At 41.2% G+C, this 20,977-nt stretch overlaps 1 protein-coding gene across 4 annotated transcripts in view; it reads right to left on the bottom strand.

Annotated features, from left to right (window-relative positions):
* The window catches only part of CD109 (CD109 molecule), a 226,592-nt gene that overhangs the window by 20,588 nt on the left and 185,027 nt on the right, over window positions 1-20,977 (bottom strand). For all 4 annotated transcript variants that reach the window (XM_062186366.1, XM_062186367.1, XM_062186365.1 and 1 more), the window contains 3 exons: window positions 4,344-4,425; window positions 2,063-2,291; window positions 940-1,105 (listed from right to left, as the gene is read on the bottom strand). In XM_062186366.1, the coding sequence (XP_062042350.1) occupies window positions 940-1,105; window positions 2,063-2,291; window positions 4,344-4,425 (477 nt within the window). The remainder of the gene's footprint in view (window positions 1-939; window positions 1,106-2,062; window positions 2,292-4,343; window positions 4,426-20,977) is intronic.

Below are 20,977 nucleotides of genomic sequence, written 5' to 3'. Positions count from 1 at the left end.
GATGTCAGGGACTACTTCAGCCTCTGTGCAACAATTTTCCAATCTTCAGCACTGGCCTGGGTAATAAGGATTTAATCTAAGTTAATGCTAATAATAATACAGTATTTTACATCTCAGAAGCCTCTAAATATTTTCTACAGGTATCCCTTGCTGAATAAACAGAACTTTGAATCAGTTCACATTAACTAAAATTATTTCTGTCCATCCATCCCAACTGCCACAACCCCTGCCTCTCTCTATTTCTGTCTCTCTTTCTCTCTCTCTCTCTCTCTCACACACACACATACACACAAACACACACACACACAAAACTGGATCCTAACTATATTACAGAGGCCATTTGAGTAATAATTATACCCATACTTTTTCGTCGTGTTGTAGTCCAAACAGTCCCTATTCAAAATAAAAATACATACAACCCACTTACCAACAGCATTTTTTTTAAGTTGTTTTCATTTTCATTAGCATTTTAGCTCATATATTTGAGCAGTTGCTAAGTGGCAGGCACTGTACATTATCTAATTTAACCCTCAAAGCAAAGATGTTTTTTCCTACTTTATAGGTAGCAGGGGAAACTGAAGCTCGGTAAACTGGAGAACCTGCATTTGAACCCATGTCTCCCCAAAACAAAAAGCCTTAAGGAACACAGGACAGCCCCACCCAGAAGTGGTATCAGGGACTCAAAGGGTATTGACATAGCAGAATGTATCTAAAAGAAGAAACCACTTAGCCCTGGAATTCTACACAAAGCTCCTTGAGAGGCTTGTACTGTGGCTGTGTCAGGCCCACCCTGATCTCATTCTGTGTTTCAGTGTTCATCTGGTTCAGAAGGTGCAAATGTAATCAAATCCATACCTGGCTTGCAAGACTTCCTCACGTAATTTATATACTTCATAACACATAGTGGTCTGCCAACCTCACATGGGTCCCATGAATTACCTTCTTGTTCTGCTCTCTGGGTCAGCACATTCAAAGCTTCCTTCGCTCTAGGACTACCCACTGATGACAAGGCGTAGGTTATAAGAGACAGGGTATAATTGTCTGAAATTTCCCTGTCGAGCTGTGACTCCAGAAAGCTGACAGAGTCTTGCACATCAATATTAGGCTAGGAAGAGAAATACGAATTTTTTTACCATTCAAAATAACTCATTGCCTCATATGTAAGCCAAATGTACCATGAAACATTCACTCAAAAAATAATTTTAATATCTATTAATCACCTAAACTTGTCATAGGCAATGGAAACAATGATCACTGATATTTAAAGGTTTGCCATGCATTTTGAAAATAAGATTGCTTTTCAGTTTTTATGAATAAATAAGGGCCATTCTTTAGAAGTAATTAGAAATAAGAAGTAGCGCTTTGGAAATGTTTCTGCCACTGAAAATCATAAGCCCAGATGAAAGCAGAAAATACAGTTTAAGAGACATTTCTCAAATTTGATTTCCGATGTTGAAGTTCTAAATTCAGGGGAAAGCGTATCACCACACCTAGTACCTGGCTAGGAAAACAGTAGGAGCTTAAGCAACAGAACTTTATTGCTGATTTTGTGAAATGCAATCAGCAATTACCAGTAAAGGCATCAATCACCAGGACAGTTCTGGAGTCAAATTAAGCTCATTAGCATAACTTTCCACATACACTCATTCCCATCCAGGCATCCAAGTCTGCTTGTATACTTTTCAGGGAGTGGGTGCACTTTGCACTGCATTAGCAGACACTGTCCTTGGTCTGTAACATTTTAGAAATTAAAAATCCTTCACAACCTACACTTGCTACACATTCCCAAACTCTAACGAATTATCTTTCCCCTGAGAAATGAACTTTTCCCACAAAAAATATGGATTGGCTTATTTACCAATAGCAAGCACAATACACGTATTAGAAAACATTTTTTTTAATTTCCTTAGTTATTCTCCGGGTTAATATTTTTATGCCCAAATTCAGATTTCAAATGCAATGCATTACTGCAAAACTCTAAGTTCTCAGACATGTATTTCACCCATTGAGACCTACCTTCCTTGGGTTTCACGTGTCATTTGTGAAATTAAAGATTAAGTACCTGATATTTTTTATATCCCAGGAGAGATGTCACAATATAGGCTGTGAGAGTCACAGGACTGTTATTGCCACCTTGAAGCTCACTATGGATCACTCTTCCTGGCTCCCAAAATTCACCATTGCGTGTCTGATGTCCTTTGAGCCAAGTATATGTTCTGTGTAACACATTCTGATCGATATCTATATATGGATCAGCTTCGAGAAAACATCTTAAAACAAAAGCTGACAACCTTGGTGAAAAGGAGGAAAAAATTACAGAAAATACGCTTTATAAAATCTTCCAAATAACACTGAACAAGCAAAACATTAACAATTTTCTCCCTCAGCAGAAGATTCACCAAAGGGAGGATCACTGAAGAAGGAACAAAGGCAACAAAAACAGCAGAGAGACAGCGTGAACAACCTGCCCAACAGGTGCTCCTGGTTCCCAGGTCAACTCAGAAATCATCAGTGTGAGAAAACACCCAGAAATAACCTGGTCCAGCTCATTATTTCATCGATTGAGAATCTGACACTCTCAGAGACTTAAGTAAACTTTCCAGGGTTCCTCATCTTTGGATTGTTCTGAGCATTTACCAAAAGTTTCATATAACTTCACTTGGTCCTAAAGCCATGGAAGAAGTAAATATGGTTCCCAAGCAAAATGGGGATATGGATACGTTTCCTCCCCTACAAGACAAGAGTTGGTGAACTACAGCCTGCAGGACAAATCTGCCTTGCCCCAAATCTGGCCTTCAGCCCAAACACACCACTCCACCCCTACATGCCACCACACCACCACCTAAGAATGGTTTTCAAAAAAAGAAAAGAGAAGAGAAGGGAGGTGGCAAAAAGCTATGCAACAGAGACTCCACGTGCCCCCAAATGCCTAAGTATCTGCTATCTGTTCCTTTACAGAAAAAGTTGGCCAAGCCCTTCTACAGAACACTGCATTGAAGTGGAAAGAGCATCAAGCAATAAGACACTCAAATCTATTTAGATCTACATCCAGACTCATGTCAAGAGAAAATCTAAAGCACATCTGTTTTGTCTTACACCAAAGCTTTAGTGCAGTGAACATTACTAATATTCAATAATATCCAATTCTCTTTTACTTTGGAGACACAGAGGAATTCATTTCTCTGCTCCCTTCAAGCTAGGCATAGCCAAGGGACCAACTCTGTTCATGATGAAGTGAGTAGAAATGTTACCACCACTCTGGCTGAAGCCTCTAATTGCCAGTGCTCCGTACTGCCACCTTCTCCTGCTGCTCTGCAAGCCTGGAGCCTCCAGTTGGAACAGTGAGCTGCTGGCAGCCCAAGCAAAGACCACAGAGCCCCCTGCTGACCTACAGTGGAAATGCATCATGAACAAGAAGCCTCTGAAGTTCATTCCTAAGTTTCTGAGCAATAGGTGGTTGGTTGTTAGGAAAGCACACCTAGTCTAACCCAAAAATTAGGCAATTTGCTTCTGAGTGAAACAGGAAACAAGGTTAAATGGAAGAGGAGAGATCAAACTTCCAAAATCTGCACATGAAGATTCCATTCTGGAGGAAATACTGGATTTTCTTGACTTAATTCCTTTCTTTAAAGATTTATGTATTTGAAAAGTAGAGTTACAGAGAGGGTAGAAGATAGAGAGAGAAAATATATGAATGAATCTTCCAACTGCTCGTTCACTCCCCAAATGGTCACAGCTGCCGGAACTGAGCCAGACCAAAGCCAGGAGCCAGGAGCTTCTTTCAGGTCTCACACATGAGTGCAGGGGCCCAAGCACTTGGGCCACCTTTCACTGCTTTCCCAGGCATATTAGTAGGGACCTGGATTGGAAATGGAGCAGCTGGAACTCAAACCACCACCCACATAGGATACTAGCAACATAGATGGCAGTATAACCCACTACATCACAATGTCGGCTACCCATCACTGTTTTTGACCAAAAAAAGAAAATTATCTTAAAGAAATCATGTTTGCCTCATTAACATAACATACACTATAATCATGTCAACTAAGGAAGGAATTATGTCAATCACCCACTGCTTCTTATTGTTCCATCATCACAAATTATTTTATTGCTGTTTTTCCTACATACACAAAAAAGAGGATTTCTGTCCATCTTTTCTAAACAAAAATACTTGATTTTTTGTTTCAAAAACATGCAAAAATGATATTCTCTTCTTAAGCCATGATATTGGAAAAGCAGCCTCCACATCTATAATACATAGAGATAAGCCTATTGATTTTGTGGCAGGGTAACACAGTGAGAACCAGCTCCGTGACATGGTTCATAGCAATCAAACTTACCAAGTGCTCCCAGAAGGATCAACATTCCCAAAAGCACTAAAAGAGCCATCTTCTCTTTGGTAGAGAAGTTCTCTCTGGTAACCTGAAGACACAAAACAGATAGACATTTAATGTAATTAATTAATTTCCCATAAATGAAAATTTCTAAACATGACTTATATTGAGAAATAATGGGTAGAGAAGGAGAAAGAAGATACCAAATAAATATCTAATGCTATTTTGTATATTAGGTACTGTAAGATTTAAAATATTAGGACATTTTTTTAAAAAGATTTAATTTTTTAAATTTTTTTAAAGATTTATTTGAAAGTCAGAGTTACACACAGAGAGAAGGAGAGGCAGAGAGAGAGAGAGAGAGAGAGAGAGAGAGAGAGAGAGGTCTTCCATGCACTGTTCATTCCCCAATAGGCTGCAAAGGCAGGAGCTGCCCCCATCCAAAGTCAGGAGCCAGGAGCTTCTTCTGGGTCTCCCATGCGGGTGCAGGGGCCCAAGCACTTGGGCCATCTGCTACTGCTTTCCCAGGCCTTAGCAGAGACCTGGATGGGAAGTGGAGCAGCCGGGACTTGAAACAGTGCCCAAATGGGATGCCGGCACTACAGGCAGTGGCTTTACCCACTACATCACAGTGCCAGCCCAAATTCTTTTTTTTTTTTTTTTTTTTTTTGAAAGGCAGAATGACATAGAGAAAAATCTTCCCTCCATTGGTTCACTCCCCAGACGGCCACAATGGCCAGAGCTGGGCAAGGCCAAAGCCTGGAGCCTAGAACTCTATCTGGTTCTCCCACAAATGTGGCAGGGGCCTAACTACTTTGACCATCCTCTACTGCTTTCCCAGGCACATTAGCAGGAAGCTAGATCAGAAGTGGAGCATCTGAACATGAACTGGTGCTCCAATACAGGATGCCAGCATCGCAAACAGAGGCTTAACTGCTAGTCCCAATACCAAGACTTTTCAAGCAAAATGCGTAAAATAGGAATGATGTTACAAAATGGTTACTTCAATTAAACTTAAAAAGAGTATTATAGGACCAGTGCTGTGGTATAATAGGTCAAGCCTCCACCTGAGGTGCCAGCATCCTATATGGGCGCCAGTTTAAGTCCTGATTGTTCCTCTTCCAATCCAGCTCCCAGCTAACGGCCTGGGAAAGCAGTGGAAGATGGCCCAAGAGTTTGGCCCCTGCAACCACATGGGAGACCCAGAGGAAACTCCTGGATCCTGGCTTCGGATCGGCCCAGCTCCAGCCATTACAGCCATTTGGGGAGTGAATCAGCATACGAAAGACCCCCTCTCTCTCTCTGTCTCTCCCTCTCTGTCTGTAATCTGCCTCTCAAATAAATAAATAAATCTTAAAAAAAAAAAAAAGAAGAAGAAGAGTACTATAGCATGGATGACACATCCATTTAAAAGCAAGAAAATTGAGGGGCTGGTGCCATGGCGTAGTAGGTTGATCCTCCGCCTGCAGCACCAGCATCCCATATGGGCACCAGTTCTAGTCCCGGCTTCTCCTCTTCCAATCCAGCTCTCTGCTGTGGCCTGGAAAAGCAGTAGAAGATGACCCAAGTCCTTGGGCCCCTGCACCCACATGGGAGACCAGGAAGAAGCTCCTGGCTTCAGATCAGCTCAGCTCCAGCCACTGCGGCCAACTGGGGAGTGAATCAACAGATGGAAGACCTTCCTCTATATCTCTCCCTCTCACTGTCTGTAACTCTACCTCTCAAATAAATAAATAAAATCTTTAAAAAAAAAAAAAAAGCAAGAAAGTTGAAAGTAGTTTTATTTAACTCTAATTTTCACCACAATGGTTTCTATGTTAAAATTCTTTGCTCCCTAAGAAAAATACTATCTAGCATCATAATTAAAGCTTAAGGAAAAAACAGAAAGTAAAAATACTTTCTATTCTTAGGCCAGCAAGAGAGAAAAATGCTAAATAACCTAAGACAGTGGCTCTTATTTATGTGGCCATGGTCAACTAAAGTAAATCAAAAACAATGGGTTTGCCTACCAATTCCAAGTTTCCACTTAAAAAAAAAAAAAAAGGCTTGATGGTGGTGATAAAGCATCCCCACAGAGGTTATGTTAGGAGGGGATTAAGACTGATGGATCTGCTTTGATCAAAGCAGATGTTTCTTTCATATTTTCAAATAAGTGTTTACAAACAAATGATTGCAATTAGAAGGCAGTTGTTTCATATTTGCAATGCAGTACATACAAGTTTTATACAAGTGACTAAGAAATCATAGACCAAACACTATAGGATTCACACAACACCCCACAATCAGCTGACTTGCTAAAAAATGAAGTTAAAATAGCAATAATGCATTATTTTTTAAAGGTATAAGCAGGAACATTTCCAGCTCAAGGCATTACCAATGATCCTCCTATAATCAAGAATCCTTCCTGAAAATTACAGAATTCCACCTTAGGAGGTGAGCGTGCACAGTAGGGGCTTTGCAGCATGGCCATGGTAGTCTGGAAACCATACTCATTAAAATGTTGAATTCAATCCCTAGTAAACTTGAGTAATAAATTTTAATTTATGAATGCCATAGTTTAGAAGCATCAATGAACCTAAGTAGTCATTTATACTTGACAAATAAAACATGAGCATGCATGGTTTAAAATTAGTCTACTCTTGCCATTAAGTCCCAAACTTTATCCTTGAGCCTTTCAATGAGAATCCCTAGATCTGAGTATCTGATTACAATAAGACAAAATACTGGGGCCAGTTCTACGGCACAGCAGGTTAAAGCCCTGTCCTGAAGCGCCTGCATTCCATATGGGCGCAGGTTCTAGTCCCAGCTGCTCCTCTTCCAATCCAGCTCTCTGCTATGGCCTCAGATAGCAGTAGAAGATGGCCCAAGTCCTTGGGCCTGTGTGCCCACCTGGGGGACCCAGAGGAGGCTCCTGGCTCCTGGCTCCTGGCTTTGGATCAGCGCAGCTCCAGCCATTGCGGCCATCAGGGGAGTGAACCAGCAGATGGAAGACCTCTCTCTGTCTCTACCTCTCTCTATAACTCTTCCAAATAAATAAAAATAAAATCTTATTTAAAAAAAAACAAAATGTTTACATAACAAGATATTATTTCTCTTGGTGATATTTAAGACTATGATAAAAGGAATATAAATATTTAAAGTGATGACAGAATTTGGCTTAATTTGAAGAATGGAACATTCAATTGTGTCTTTATGTTTAGAACTGAAATATCATGGTACAGTAATTAAACAGTCAGCCCTTGCTCAACACTGGCCAGGTGTTAGGACTCTAAAGCTCTTCGATGGTATGAACTCAGGTGATTTTCACAGCAACCTTAAGGCCTTGATGTCAACAGTGTCCCCCTTCTACAGATCGTGAGACCACAGCTCAGAGGATATGAACACCACGAACAAAGTCACATAACTGGTAGGTAGTGGACCTGGGAATTACCTGGCTCCAAAGCCACTCTCTTATGGTAATTCACAGAGCCCTTTCAATGATTAAACATGATAAAATATGAAAAACCCTTGTAAAATACCTTTTGGATGGAAAGCTCTCTATAAATACTAGGCATTACTCTCTAGCAAGGGTGTAGAGCAAGGCTATCGAAGGATCAGATTTTAAATTTAGCAGAATTTAAAACTGATAAGTGTCACAATTCAAAAAGTTTTTTATTTATTTATTTATTTTTTTTTTTTGACAGGCAGAGTGGATAGTGAGAGAGAGAAACAGAGAGAAAGGTCTTCCTTTTTGCCGTTGGTTCACCCTCCAATGGCCGCCGCGGTAGGCGCGCTGCGGCCGGCGCACCGCGCTGATCCAATGGCAGGAGCCAGGTGCTTCTCCTGGTCTCCCATGGGGTGCAGGGCCCAAGCACTTGGGCCATCCTCCACTGCACTCCCTGGCCACAGCAGAGAGCTGGCCTGGAAGAGGGGCAACCGGGACAGGATCGGTGCCCCGACCGGGACTAGAACCTGGTGTGCCGGCGCCGCAAGGCGGAGGATTAGCCTAGTGAGCCGCGGCGCCGGCCCACAATTCAAAAAGTTTTAAACTTTGCTTCAGCAAAATACAGCAAGCTGTTAAAATAAATAACAAAGTATGTCTAAGATGCACACATACATAGCAATAACAATATATAAATGTTGTTTGCATCTTTACATATTAATATATACATATATAAAGAACTTCTTTAAATTTAGGGTGATATGGGGCCAGTGTTATGATACAACGGGTTAAGCTACCATCTGGGACACCAGCTCCACTTCCCAGCCAGCTCTCTGCTAATGTGCCTAGGAAAGCAATAGAAAATGGCTCAAGCACTTGGACCTCTGCACCCATGCAGGACACCTGGATGAAGCTCCTAGCTCCAGCCTGGCCCAACCCTTGCCATTGCAGCCATTTGAAGAATAAACCAGCAGATGGAAGATCTGTTTGTGTCTGTCTGTCTCTCTCTCTCTTTCTCTCTGTCCCTCCTTCTCTCTCTGTAATTCTCTGCCTTTCAAATAAATAAATAAATAAAACTTTTTAAAAATTTAGGGGGTGCCAGCGTTGTGGAGAGCCGGTAAAGCCACTGCCTGCAACACCAGCATTCCCATACAGGCTCCTGGCTCCAGCCTGGCCCAGCCCCAGCCGTTGTGGCCATTTGGAGAGTGAACCAGCAGATAGAAGATATTTCTACCTTTCCCACTCTGTCTCTCTCTGTAACTCTGCCTCCCAAGTAAATAAGAATAAATGTTTTTTTGAAAAATTAAAGGGATAGATTTTTTTAATTATGTAGAAAAACTGAAATAACACAAAAATCACAAAAACAAAGGTACACATATAAAGTTGGATTATAATGTATGAAAAAATGTTAAACTTTATAATAGGAGAAATTAAAATTAAAGATACAGTTTCCTACACGTCGGATTAACAAAGATTCAAAGTTTGACCCCTCCCTCTGTAGGGTGAACAGTAAGTAAACCAGGAAATTCAGAATGGTACAAGTACAGCGGCAGAAGCTGTCTTTACCCTTTGACTCAATAATGACCCTCTAAGAATCTACCCTGAAGAAACACCTCCAACAACACGAAAATATAGAGAGAAAATGATTCGTTGTCATATTACTTGTGATTGTAAAATGTCAGAAATGGCTTAAATGTCCAAAAACTGGAGATTAAACTCAGTACAATGGAATAGTATATACCTTGAAAGAAAAACGAAGAATGTCTCTGTGAACTGATGAAGGACAACTTCCTGGAAAGACTGTTAAGTGAAAAGGGCAAAGCCCAAGGTAACCCACAGATACTATACTATCTTATATAAGAACTGGGGAAAATAAGAAAACATACATGGACATGCTTATTTCTGCAGAGAAAGAAAAGATAAACCAAAAATAATGAAGCAGTTCATCTACAAGAGATTTTCCTTTGTTATAAAGGAAAAAATGAAGTAGACTCATTCCTTTGAATATGCTTTCCACAATAAGTTTGACCATTGGAAGCATGTTAGTGTTCCACATATTCAAAAATAAACTGCATTGGAAAAAATAAGATAGAATAATTATTAAACTGCCCCAGTCCATGTTATCATATTTTAGTTTTCATATAACCTTGAAAAATACAGCATATAATATCTTCATTTTTCAGAGGTTGTCAGAGATCACAGAGAAGAATAATTTTTTTAATATTCACAGAGGAAATTAGCAGAAGAGTTCAAGACATTCTCTCTCCATTTTCAATTCAGAACAAAATTCACCAATAATCAAAGTTTAAGTGTGCATTTAATCTTACAGAGGAGAGGAGAAGAGAGTGGGGAGGGGAGAGGAAGGGAGGGGAGGGGAGGGGAGGGGAGGGGAGGGGAGGGATGAGGTGAAGCCAGGCAAGGCAAGGAGAGGGGAGGAAAAGGGAAGAGAGGAGAGGAGCAGGGAGAATTAAAAAGCAATGTTCGGGGTCTTCCTTCACCACAGGAGGACCAATATCAAGGAGAGGACCATGTGCCTCTGAGCCCCACATCACACCAACATCTGCAGCTCCAAGTCTGAGAGTTTGTGAAATGGGTCAGAGATGAGATCATGGAGATGAGATCAGTGCTTATGGAAATTACCCCTCAGGTGGCTGACCTCCAACATTCCCCATTAACATCAACAACTAGCACCATTCTTCCACTAGAGGCAGCCAGCCCAGCGGAAAAGAAAAGTCATATATAATCTCCAGTTGTGGAGTGAACCTCTTGGGCCAGTTTTGATAAAACTGAGAATCCAAACCTCCATTTGTGCTCCATGGAAAAATTGAGGGAATGAGAGCTCTCCCTGTGGGAGTCTCCTCTGAGGTGTGCTTCTCCATGGTATACCTGCCAGGCATCACTGTGGAACCCTCAGCTGTCTGTCCTCCAGACATCCCAGCATATCAAGCCTAGCTTCCTCTCCATAAACACAGAAGAACCCTGTTGACCCAAGTATAACGTCTGTTGTTAAAACAAGAGTTCAGTGTTCCAGTGCAGTCATCCAAGTTGGAAACTTTCACCATGACTGGTGAGAAAGGCAAAAACGTTACTTTCTCCAAAAGTTAATGAAGAAATGAAAGAATCATCTTTAAAAGTTTTATGAATAGCTCTTGAGTTTGGAAAATAATAGCATAATCAGAATTCTGAAAACTGAAGTACAGAAGTCCAGAGGCTGTAGGGCAAAGACCCAGAACCACTTCCATTGACAAAGAGCTGCAAAAGGGAACACTGTCTCCTGGGTCATGAGCTTTCTTTGAAATAACAATGAGTGTAGAATTGTCAGGATTTATCATAATAAAGGTGAAAGTATTGTTCACTGAAACACACTGAAAAGTAATATTCTGAGTACAATCTGACTTGATGTGCCTCAAGTGTCAAAATCATATGTAAGTAATAGAAGTCAAATTAGCTCCATGTGACTATATAAAGCACTTGCTCTGGTGAAAATAATAAATAGTTTAAAAATTAAAAAAACCCTGATAAAAAATATTCTGTGTTCTAAGAGAAAGGCAACCGCCGTCAGCTTCCTTACCTTCTAAGACATGGAATGGAAGGTGGAAACCTTACAGATTTCTAGATTTTTCAAGACTGCCATACGCCGGGTGACCAGTATGCAGAATCCTGAAGCTCACTTTGTTCTTATTTCCACTGCATAAAGGAAATCTATATTTTCAACCAGAGTTGGTCTAAGTCTCACTTGAAAAATTGAACTGCAGGCACTATGATTTAAATATTTGAGGAAAACAAGTGGTTTAAACCTTATTCCCAGTCTTGATCAAAAACAGTTTTCATTTTATGGTTCAACTTTTCTTTCTGACAGCAAAACACTTCGTTCAATTTGTAGCTGTTGTTTTGACCAAAAGAACAATGGGTTAGGTTACAGAGTTCCTGGGCCAAGCACGATTTAAGTAAAACAATGCGCTGTTCGTAAACGACATTTAAATAATACAACCATGACTCACTCCAAAGCCACTTAATTTCTTCAAAAATAAAAACAATTACGGTATATTTAAAGGATTTTGGCAAAAGTGGTGGCAAAAGGAAAAGCAGTCTCTGAGATGACACACCGATTTCATAACCAAAGTCTTATACCAGCAAACCTCAGTCCCTCCTTTGAATCGTCATTTAGTTCAATGTGGGAGATGATGCACTTTGGGGCTCCATTGTGCTTTCATCAACCACTTCCTCAGCTCAAAGGCTAACACCTTGGAACCATGAGGTCTCATTTTCCTTGCCAATCAGAATGTGCCAAGGCCAGGTAGAACCTGTATTGTGTACAATCTCTACACCACGAAAGCACTTCAGATCTTTCAGATCCAATCTCCACATTAGGAGACACAGTCAAAAAGGAAGCCCAGAGAGTGACTTCAGATGGAGCAAAAGATGAGGGGTCAAAATCGGGTCACTCAGAACCTTGCAGGCAGAGGCTGGGAGCCCACTGGGGGATTCTAAGGAAAGGAAGTGACATGATCTTGACATTTTCAGAAGATTCCTTTTCTAATACATGTCCAATGTACGGAAGGGGTAGGAACAAAGAAACAGACAGCCACTCAGGAAGCTGAAGGCATAGGCTGAGTGGAAAACGAGGCTGCTTGAATGGAAGGGGGCTTGACTAGAAGTGGAAGAATTTCACATTTGCTTGTAGAAGTAGAAAAAGCAGAATTTGCTTGCTGAACTCAGACCTTAACTCCTAGGTAGAGGCAACCAACTCTACCATAGTTATGTATTTACTGGTCACCTAGTATGTGTTAAAGTGCTTAAATATCTCATTTAATCCACAAAACAACCTGACCAAGTAGGAACTTGATTTGCCCATCTTTAAAACAAAACAGAAAAATTAATTTATTTATTTGAAAGGTAGAGTTGGGGATCTTCCATCCACTGGCTCACTCCCCAAGTGGCTGCAATGATTGGAGCTGGGCCAGGCCAACCAAGAGCCTGGAACTCCATCTGGATCTCTCCTGTAGGTGGCAGGGTTCCAAGTATTTGGGCTATCTTCCACTGCCTTCATATGCACACTGTGCAGGAAGCTGGATCAGAAGAGAAGCAGCCATCTCAGATAGGTGGCAGGAATCTAAGTGCTTGGGCCATCATTTGCTGCCTTCCAGGATGCACCGGTGAGAAGTGGCCAGGAGACCGAGCCACCGGGACTCAAGATGACACTTCGTTATGGGATATGAGCATCCAAGCAGTGGCTTAACCCCCTGAGCCACAACACCTGCCTCCCATCTGTCTCTTATGAACACTAATCCAGAATAATTTTCCCTATTCAGGGTCAAGATTAGTAACTTCATGATAGCCACTCATTGTTTGTTGAATTATTTTCCAACAGTCAAATAAGAGGAAAGCTGGTAAAATGCTTAAATTGGGTATCTGACCTGAAGAGACACTGTACTGTAAATCTCCTGAGGATAATACATTCACAAAAGTGCACTTAGGAGTGTTTCCACAACTGAACAATGGATCCATAAATCACTAGAAATAGTTTCTTGTTACATTCATGCATTATAAAAATAATCTGTTCAAATAAAGAATAAAGGCAAAAAAGAAGAGGAGGAGGAGGAGGAAGGAGGAAGAGGAGGAGGAGGAGAAACAGGAGAAACAGGAGAAACAGGAGCAGCAGCAGCAGCAATTGGGGCTCAAACCTGGGCTCACATGGGATGCCAGTGTCTCAGTTGACAGCTTAACCCACTGCACCACAACACCAGCCCCTACCATTGTCTTGCAGAAGAGATAGAGAAAAGTAGCCAAGGTAAGAGTCCAAGTTCCTAAGCACTGCCTGCAAAGTAGGGCTGTACCTCTGGCCAGACTCAATGACTTTACAGCAGTTAGTGCTCACTCTCAAGTTTGCAAGATTATATAGCATTTAGAGATCAGTGCCTTTTTTTTTTTTTTTTTTTTTGCTCTCAGGCCACTCAACACCTTTTAATTACCAACCAAAGTAAGGAGGGCTCCCAAGCAATTAGTAAACCCCCGCAGGCAGCTTTGAAAAGCTACATTTTTTTTTTTGACAGGCAGAGTTAGTGAGAGAGAGAGAAACAGAGAGAAACATCTTCCTTCCATTGGTTCACCCCTCAAATGGCTGCTACAGCCGGCGCGCTGCACCAATCCAAAGCCAGGAGCCAGGTGCTTCCTCATGGTCTCCCATGGGGTGCAGGGCCCAAGGACCTGGGCCATCCTCCACTGCACTCCCTGGCCACAGCAGAGAGTTGGACTGGAAGAGCAGCAACCAGGAAAGAATCTGGCGCCCCGACCAGGACTAGAACCCAGGGTGCTGGCGCCGCAGGTGGAGGATTAGCCTAGTGAGCCATGGCGCCAGCCCGAAAAGCTAAAATTTGACAGCCACCTGCCCAGGCCTGGCTTGAGGAACTAGCACTACTTTCCAAAAAGAACAGAAGTGAGGATTTGGAGCATTCATGTTTTAGGACCTCTGCTGACCCAGAGCAGAAAATCTAGGATCCAAGATTAAATGATGTTTAAAAGATAAGTTATCATTCCTCAAATGGTTTGACTTATTTATTCTGTGCTTTTAAAGCATTAATTTTGATTAGCCAAAGCTGCAGTTCCTAAAGCATATATAAATGTGGAATTATGTGGTATTTTCTAAAATATTTCAAATTATCTTACTAACTATAGCAAAGAATATATACTAAATTATAAAATGCTGATATACTGGCCGGCGCCGTGGCTCAACAGGCTAATCCTCCGCCTTGCAGCGCTGGCACACTGGGTTCTAGTCCCGGTGGGGCGCCGGATTCTATCCTGGTTGCCCCTCTTCCAGGCCAGCTCTCTGCTGTGGCCAGGGAGTACAGTGGAGGATGGCCCAAGTACTTGGGCCCTGCACCCCATGGGAGACCAGGAGAAGCACCTGGCTCCTGGCTTCGGATCAGCGCGGCACACTGGCCGCAGCGTGCTGGCCACGGCAGCCATTGGAGGGTGAACCAACGGTAAAAGGAAGACCTTTCTCTCTGTCTCTCTCTCTCTCACTATCCACTCTGCCTGTCAAAAAAATAAATAAATAAATAAAATGCTGATATAATTTCTATGTATCTTCTACTTGAAACCAAACTAAATTTGAAATATAAATCAGAATCTTGTTTTCAAAAGGTGAGAAGTTAAATTATGGTAAGATCAAGAAGCATTATACCCACATGTAAAGACCTTTTTTTTTTTAAGATTTATTTATTTATTTGAAAGGCAAAGGCAGAGAGAGAGAGAGAGTCCTTCCACCCACAGGTTTACTCCCCAAATAGCCTCAACAGCTGGAGCTGGGCAGCTCTGAAGCCAGAAGCCAGGAGCCTTTTCCAGGTCTCCCACGTGGGTGCATGGGCCCAAGGGCTTGGGCCATCTTCTACTGCTTTCCCAGACCATAGCAGAGAGCTAGATCGGAAGTGGAGCAGCCAGGACTCAAACCAGCACCCATATGGGTGGCTAGCACTACAGGCAATGACTTTACCTGCTATGACACAGTGCAAGCCCCCCTCATTTTTTTTAAAGATTTTATTTATTTAAAAGGCAGAGTTACAGGGGTGGGAAAGGGAGGGAGGGAGAGAGAGAGAGGTATTTTCCATCGCCTGGTTCACTCCTCAAATTGCCAAAACGTCTAGGACTGAGCCAGATCAAAGCTTCTAGGACCCCCCCAACATGAGTACAGAGCCCCAAGCACTTGGGCCATCTTGTACTGCTTTCCCAGGCACCTTAGCAGGTACCTGGACCTAAAGTGGAGCAGCCAGAACTAGAACCAGCATCCATATGGGATGCCAGTATTGCAAAAGTGCCATAATGCTGTCCCTTCATTTGTTTTTAGCCTAGCACAGGCTACAACACTGAGAGCACCTGGTATCACTTCCTAAACTTAATTATAACAGAAATTGAGAAAAGTAGTTCTTGTGTATATACACATTAAAAATATGGCCAATCCACAAACATATGTATAAACAGTGATCATTTTAAATGGGCAACTCTATATGGAAAATACCAACTGCTAGATTGTTGAGAATCTCCAGGAGGCCCCAACCACCTGCTGGATTTGAGGAACAACCAAAGTGGCTGCCTAGTCCTAATTCAAGAGCAGGTCCCCTTAGCCCTGATTCCAGATCCTGGTCTCCCTTGGAACGTCCTTCCATGCCCTACAATGGCCCTGATATTACCCCTGACTCCCACTCGTCCTTTGACTGTGCCACCCCACCCTACCCCACCCTAGTCTCTGGACACTGTCTCCAGCTTACCACTCACACTGTCTAACTCTGCAGATTCTAATCCACAGACTAATTCTAATTCTAATCCTAATTCTAATTCTAATTCTAATTCTAATTCTAATCCAACAAGACTCCATGTTTCTCCCTGTGATTTTGCCAGAAGCCCCATTAAGACTTTTTGCATGTTGGTAAGCATCCTGGTCCAAACCCTGGTCCTCTACACCTGTTGTTGCATCTAACAGCCCAAGAACATTGCCAACTAGAACCACCCCCATAGTGTTCTGAGGAAGAACATGGATTTCAGGGCCTGAAAACCTGTGATAACCACGGGTAAATTACTTAGTCTTCCTGTGCCTCCATTTCCTCATCTATAAAATGCAAACAATAACGGCAATCTTACCTTCTAGGGTTTTTGTGAGGGTTAAATGAAACATATGGAAAGCTTTTAAACAATGCTAACCGCTCTTACTAATAGTACATAGAACTTGGTTCAGAATTAAACAGGTCTCTATACAATGAGAAAATCTGGAAGAAAGACTCACTTTAAAAAGGGGTGTTACCAAGCTTTTAATCCTTCTATGGAAAAGTTAACAAAACAGCTAAGAGCCTGCCTCTACTTTTCACTTAACTCACTAATCATTAAAAAAAAAAAAAACTTAGGAATTGAGTAATGTTTAACTATATTTTTCTTAGGTTATACTGAATAAGCATTTTCTAATCATTTTATATCCAATCTGAATCCCCATAAATTTGATGAACAGCACATATCATACAAATCATACAGAGAGAAAAACTCAGCCACAGAGAGCACTTGCTAAGGGTCTACTAATAAGGAAATGCAAAACTCAGACTGTAACTCTGAACTGGCTTTTGGAGTATTTTGGGAAATCAAAGGTACATTATTTAAAAAAAGAAAAAAAAGTCTAATAATTCTTTCATTTTCTCCCAGGTGTGGATGTGGAGAGCTTGGACTTGGGGTCAGACATCAAAACCAGATCCCAGCTCTGCCACTTACATGCTATATGATCCTGAGCAAGTTAGTTAATTTTTCTGTGCCTCAGCTCCCTCATCATTAAAAACAGGACCAAGCTGATAATCATGGTCAGCATTAAGTGAGATGTGACACGTAAAGTGCTCAGAACATTACCAGCCACGTAGCAAGCACACAACTCATGTGAGCCATTGTTATGAGCCAGCAGCCAATGCTACACATCTGGTGCCTATGAACAATTTCCACCTCCCACGGAGTCAGAAGACACTCATCACTGTCATACAATCATTGCTCTCCTAATCCCCATCTGCTTGGCATTTTAAATGTACCAGCAGTTCCCTGCCACACGATTCTGGCTCCTCCGCCAGACAGTGAATTACTTAAGAGGAAAGGCTCTGACGTCCCCTGGTTCCTCACCACTAGAACTGATCCTAGCACTAAAGAGATCCTCCAGCAATGTGTAACGAATAAATGAATGCTAATTGATTCAGATTTTTAAAGAGTTTTACATTTCAGATCCTTCTAGAAACTGACTCTGTAAGCCATTGTTAAAAAGCATCATAGGAGCATAAGCAAATAGTTGGCTGAAGGAAGAATGGTACCAGCTTCCCATTGTTCGCACCTCCCTGAAAATTTCAACACCAGCATGTCCCTCCACCACATACCAAAGACAAAAAGACAAAATCCATCTACTTTGAAATAGTCTAAAGTAAACGCTGGCTAAAAAAAAAGAGAGTGGTAAGATGGCAGAATAGGAAGGGAGCACATTGATAGTTCGGCAAGACACAGGTTAATAAAAGTGGAGATACTGCAGGGTCAAGGAAGAGTAGGGGATGAAACAGCAGAGGAAACTCTTCTGGAACTAGTGATTCACAGTGGACCTGCGTGGAGAGCGTGGGAGCCCAAGTTCAGGACACCAGCGGCAGACTCAAAACACCAGCGCTGGAACGCGAGGTGAGCCGAACCTCAATAGCCCAAGACACCAGCGGGCAAGTGGAAAGAGGAGACTAGAGGGAACGAGGCTTGAAACTCCATGGAGAAAAGTTCAGCAGGCTAACTAGAAGAGAGAGAGGAAAAAAAAAAGTGACCGATACGGACACGAGTTTCTCTCTCTCCGCTCACCCCTCAAAGGCTAGCAAGACAAAGAGCAGGCGCCATTTTGGACATACGTCATAAGCAGGGCGATCTCAGGTCTGCACCGGCCCTGAGCCTAGCAGAAAAACCTGACTCTGGGGGGAGGGGTGAAATAACAGGAGATTAGCATCTAACTTGGCAACCCAGTGGGAGACTGCAGGAGAATTGGAGCCCACACTGAGGGCAGCAGAGATTCCCTGTGTGGTCCTTGGGAAAGAGCTTCCAATCTCTGGCTCCTGTGGGTATATCATTTGCCTAACTACCTCCAATTAAATTCAGCTGTGCGGAATAACTTCCCTTTTGAATCAAAAAAGAAAAAGAGAGAGAGAGATTTACCACACCTAACCTGGGAGTGTCATCTTTGACACACTCTCAACCCTGAGGAACCAAACACAGCTCTCAGGCCACACTCATCTCAAGCCTCTAAGGCTCCACCGAAAGCAGACAGTCCACTTAATATAGAGCCATAGTGTAACAAGAAAAAACACCACAGTGAAGAAACCAAATATCTCCAACATGCCAAACAACAAACGCAAAAACCGAGGTAACAAGAACAAGGAAGACACTATGACGCCCCCAAATGAAAAAGACACCCCAATTCAAGATTATGAAGATGATGAGATCGAAGAAATGCAAGAAGCGGATCTCAAAAAAGTGATAAGAACATTAAGAAGTTCTCAAAAACAAATTCTTGAACTACAGAAATCCTTAATGGACAAGATAGAAAATCTCTCGCACGAAAATGAAATATTAAGGAGGAATCAAATGAAATGAAACAACTAGTAGAACAAGAAACTGTGATAGTGACGAGAAATCATAATGAAATGAAGAATTCAATAGATCAAATGACAAATGCATTAGAGAGCCTTAAAAACAGAATGGGTGAAGCAGAAGAGAGAATATCAGACTTAGAAGACAGAGAACAGGAAAGGAAACAGGCAAACCAAAGAAAAGAAGAAGAAATTAGAAATCTAAAAAATATTGTCGGGAATCTACAGGATACTATTAAAAAACCCAACATTCGGGTTCTAGGAGTTCCTGAAGGCATGGAGAGGGAGAAAGGATTAGAAGGCATTTTCAGTGAGATACTAGCAGAAAATTTCCCAGGTTTGGAGAAGGACAGAGGCATCTTAGTACAGGAAGCTTATAGAACCCCTAATAAACATGACCAAAAGAGATCCTCACCACGACACGTTGTAATCAAACTCACCACAGTGAAACATAAAGAAAAGATCCTAAAATGTGCAAGAGAGAAACGTCAGATTACTCTTAGAGGATCTCCAATTAGACTCACAGCATACTTCTCATCAGAAACCCTACAAGCTAGAAGGGAATGGCGAGACATAGCCCAGGTACTAAGAGAGAAAAACTGCCAGCCCAGAATATTATATCCTGCAAAGCTCTCATTTGTGAATGAAGGTGAAATTAAGACTTTTCATAGCAAACAGAAACTGAAAGAATTTGTTGCCACTCATCTTGCCCTGCAAAAGATGCTTAAAGATGTGTTACACACAGAAACACAGAAACATGGTCACCAATATGAAAGAAGGTAAAGGAAGGAAACCTCACAGCAAAAGATCACAGGAAGCTCAATTTCTCTTTGACATAGAATTAAACTCTGATGCTCTGTTAAAGCAATGTGTTAAAGTAATCTATTATGTTCTCTTGATGTCTGTTAAATTCTAATTGTTCAAAAACAGCTGCATTTTTATTAAGAGCTATGGGTTATTTAAATATGTGCTTATTTTCAAAGATTTGAAGAATCACCTTGTAACAATGATCAAATTTGGTCTATGTTATGTCATGATTTTAAGGAATCTTATTTCAACCAGATATTTTGGATTTTGAGCCTTCTTGGCATTCTTGACAGGCATTCAAAAAATCAAAGTTTCAAACAATCTGGTCTCTAAAATTTCCAGTAAATCCTGGACTTTGGTTTGTCCAGTTTGGGCCCAACTGAAAAAATCGAAGGACCTATGTCTCTCATCTTATAGAGACACCAACTAATCAGTCTATTTGGATTAGATTAGAAGTAATGTCAAGATGTGATGTGGTACCAAACTTTAAGTTTCTATAATGGAAAATGCTATTAATACAAGTGTTTGAGAATCAAAAAGTCTAATGATCTTGTGTTACTAGACATGATAGTTATCTTAATGAGAAAGCCCCAAAGGCCTAAAGGGTTAAATGATTGTAAAATCCTACAGGTGCTTTCAAAAATACTGTGAAGTAAGCAAGTGTCTCTTGTTGGTTGATGAGTTTATAATTTTAAACATGGCGACTTAAAGTCTTTTGTCATCCACTGTTTTATATGATTTGCTGCTCATAAAACTAAAGCGTTGTTGGTTCTGTGTTTAGCTGTCCTCCTATAGGTTCCTATGGACTTTTTCCAGCCACTTCTATTGTATTCAGTACTTTGGGATGGCTCTGTAAACAGATGAAGCCAATAATGTATTAACAGTACCAACTGAGAGAAAGTATGGTTAACTGAGGTTACTAAAAAGAAAAAGCAATTCAAATCAATTGGCAATCTACAAAAAGAGTTAAAGATTTTAAAAGCTATTATTAAAATTGCTATATTGGTCTACTATGCTATGTTATATGTGTGTACATATTGTATGTCCACATGGGGAAATTTTATTAAGAGTTTTATTTTAAATGGCTTATAGATAAGATTGTCCATAAATTTAAGCTGCTAAAATCAATCAAAGATACATTTTAATTTGTGGGACCTGAATCTCTGTATCATATGTTTTAAACTTGTTGGTAGAAAGAAACTAAAATCATTTTATATGGTTGTGCTTAAGTTTACTGGTTAAACAAACTACACCATGTTAGATATTTAAGAGGTGTTTTC

The sequence above is a fragment of the Lepus europaeus genome, chromosome 3 (assembly GCF_033115175.1).
Source record: "Lepus europaeus isolate LE1 chromosome 3, mLepTim1.pri, whole genome shotgun sequence".
NCBI lineage: Eukaryota > Metazoa > Chordata > Mammalia > Lagomorpha > Leporidae > Lepus > Lepus europaeus.
The sequence above is the reverse complement of the archived record's forward strand: the minus strand, read 5'-3'. Positions and strand labels throughout refer to the sequence as shown.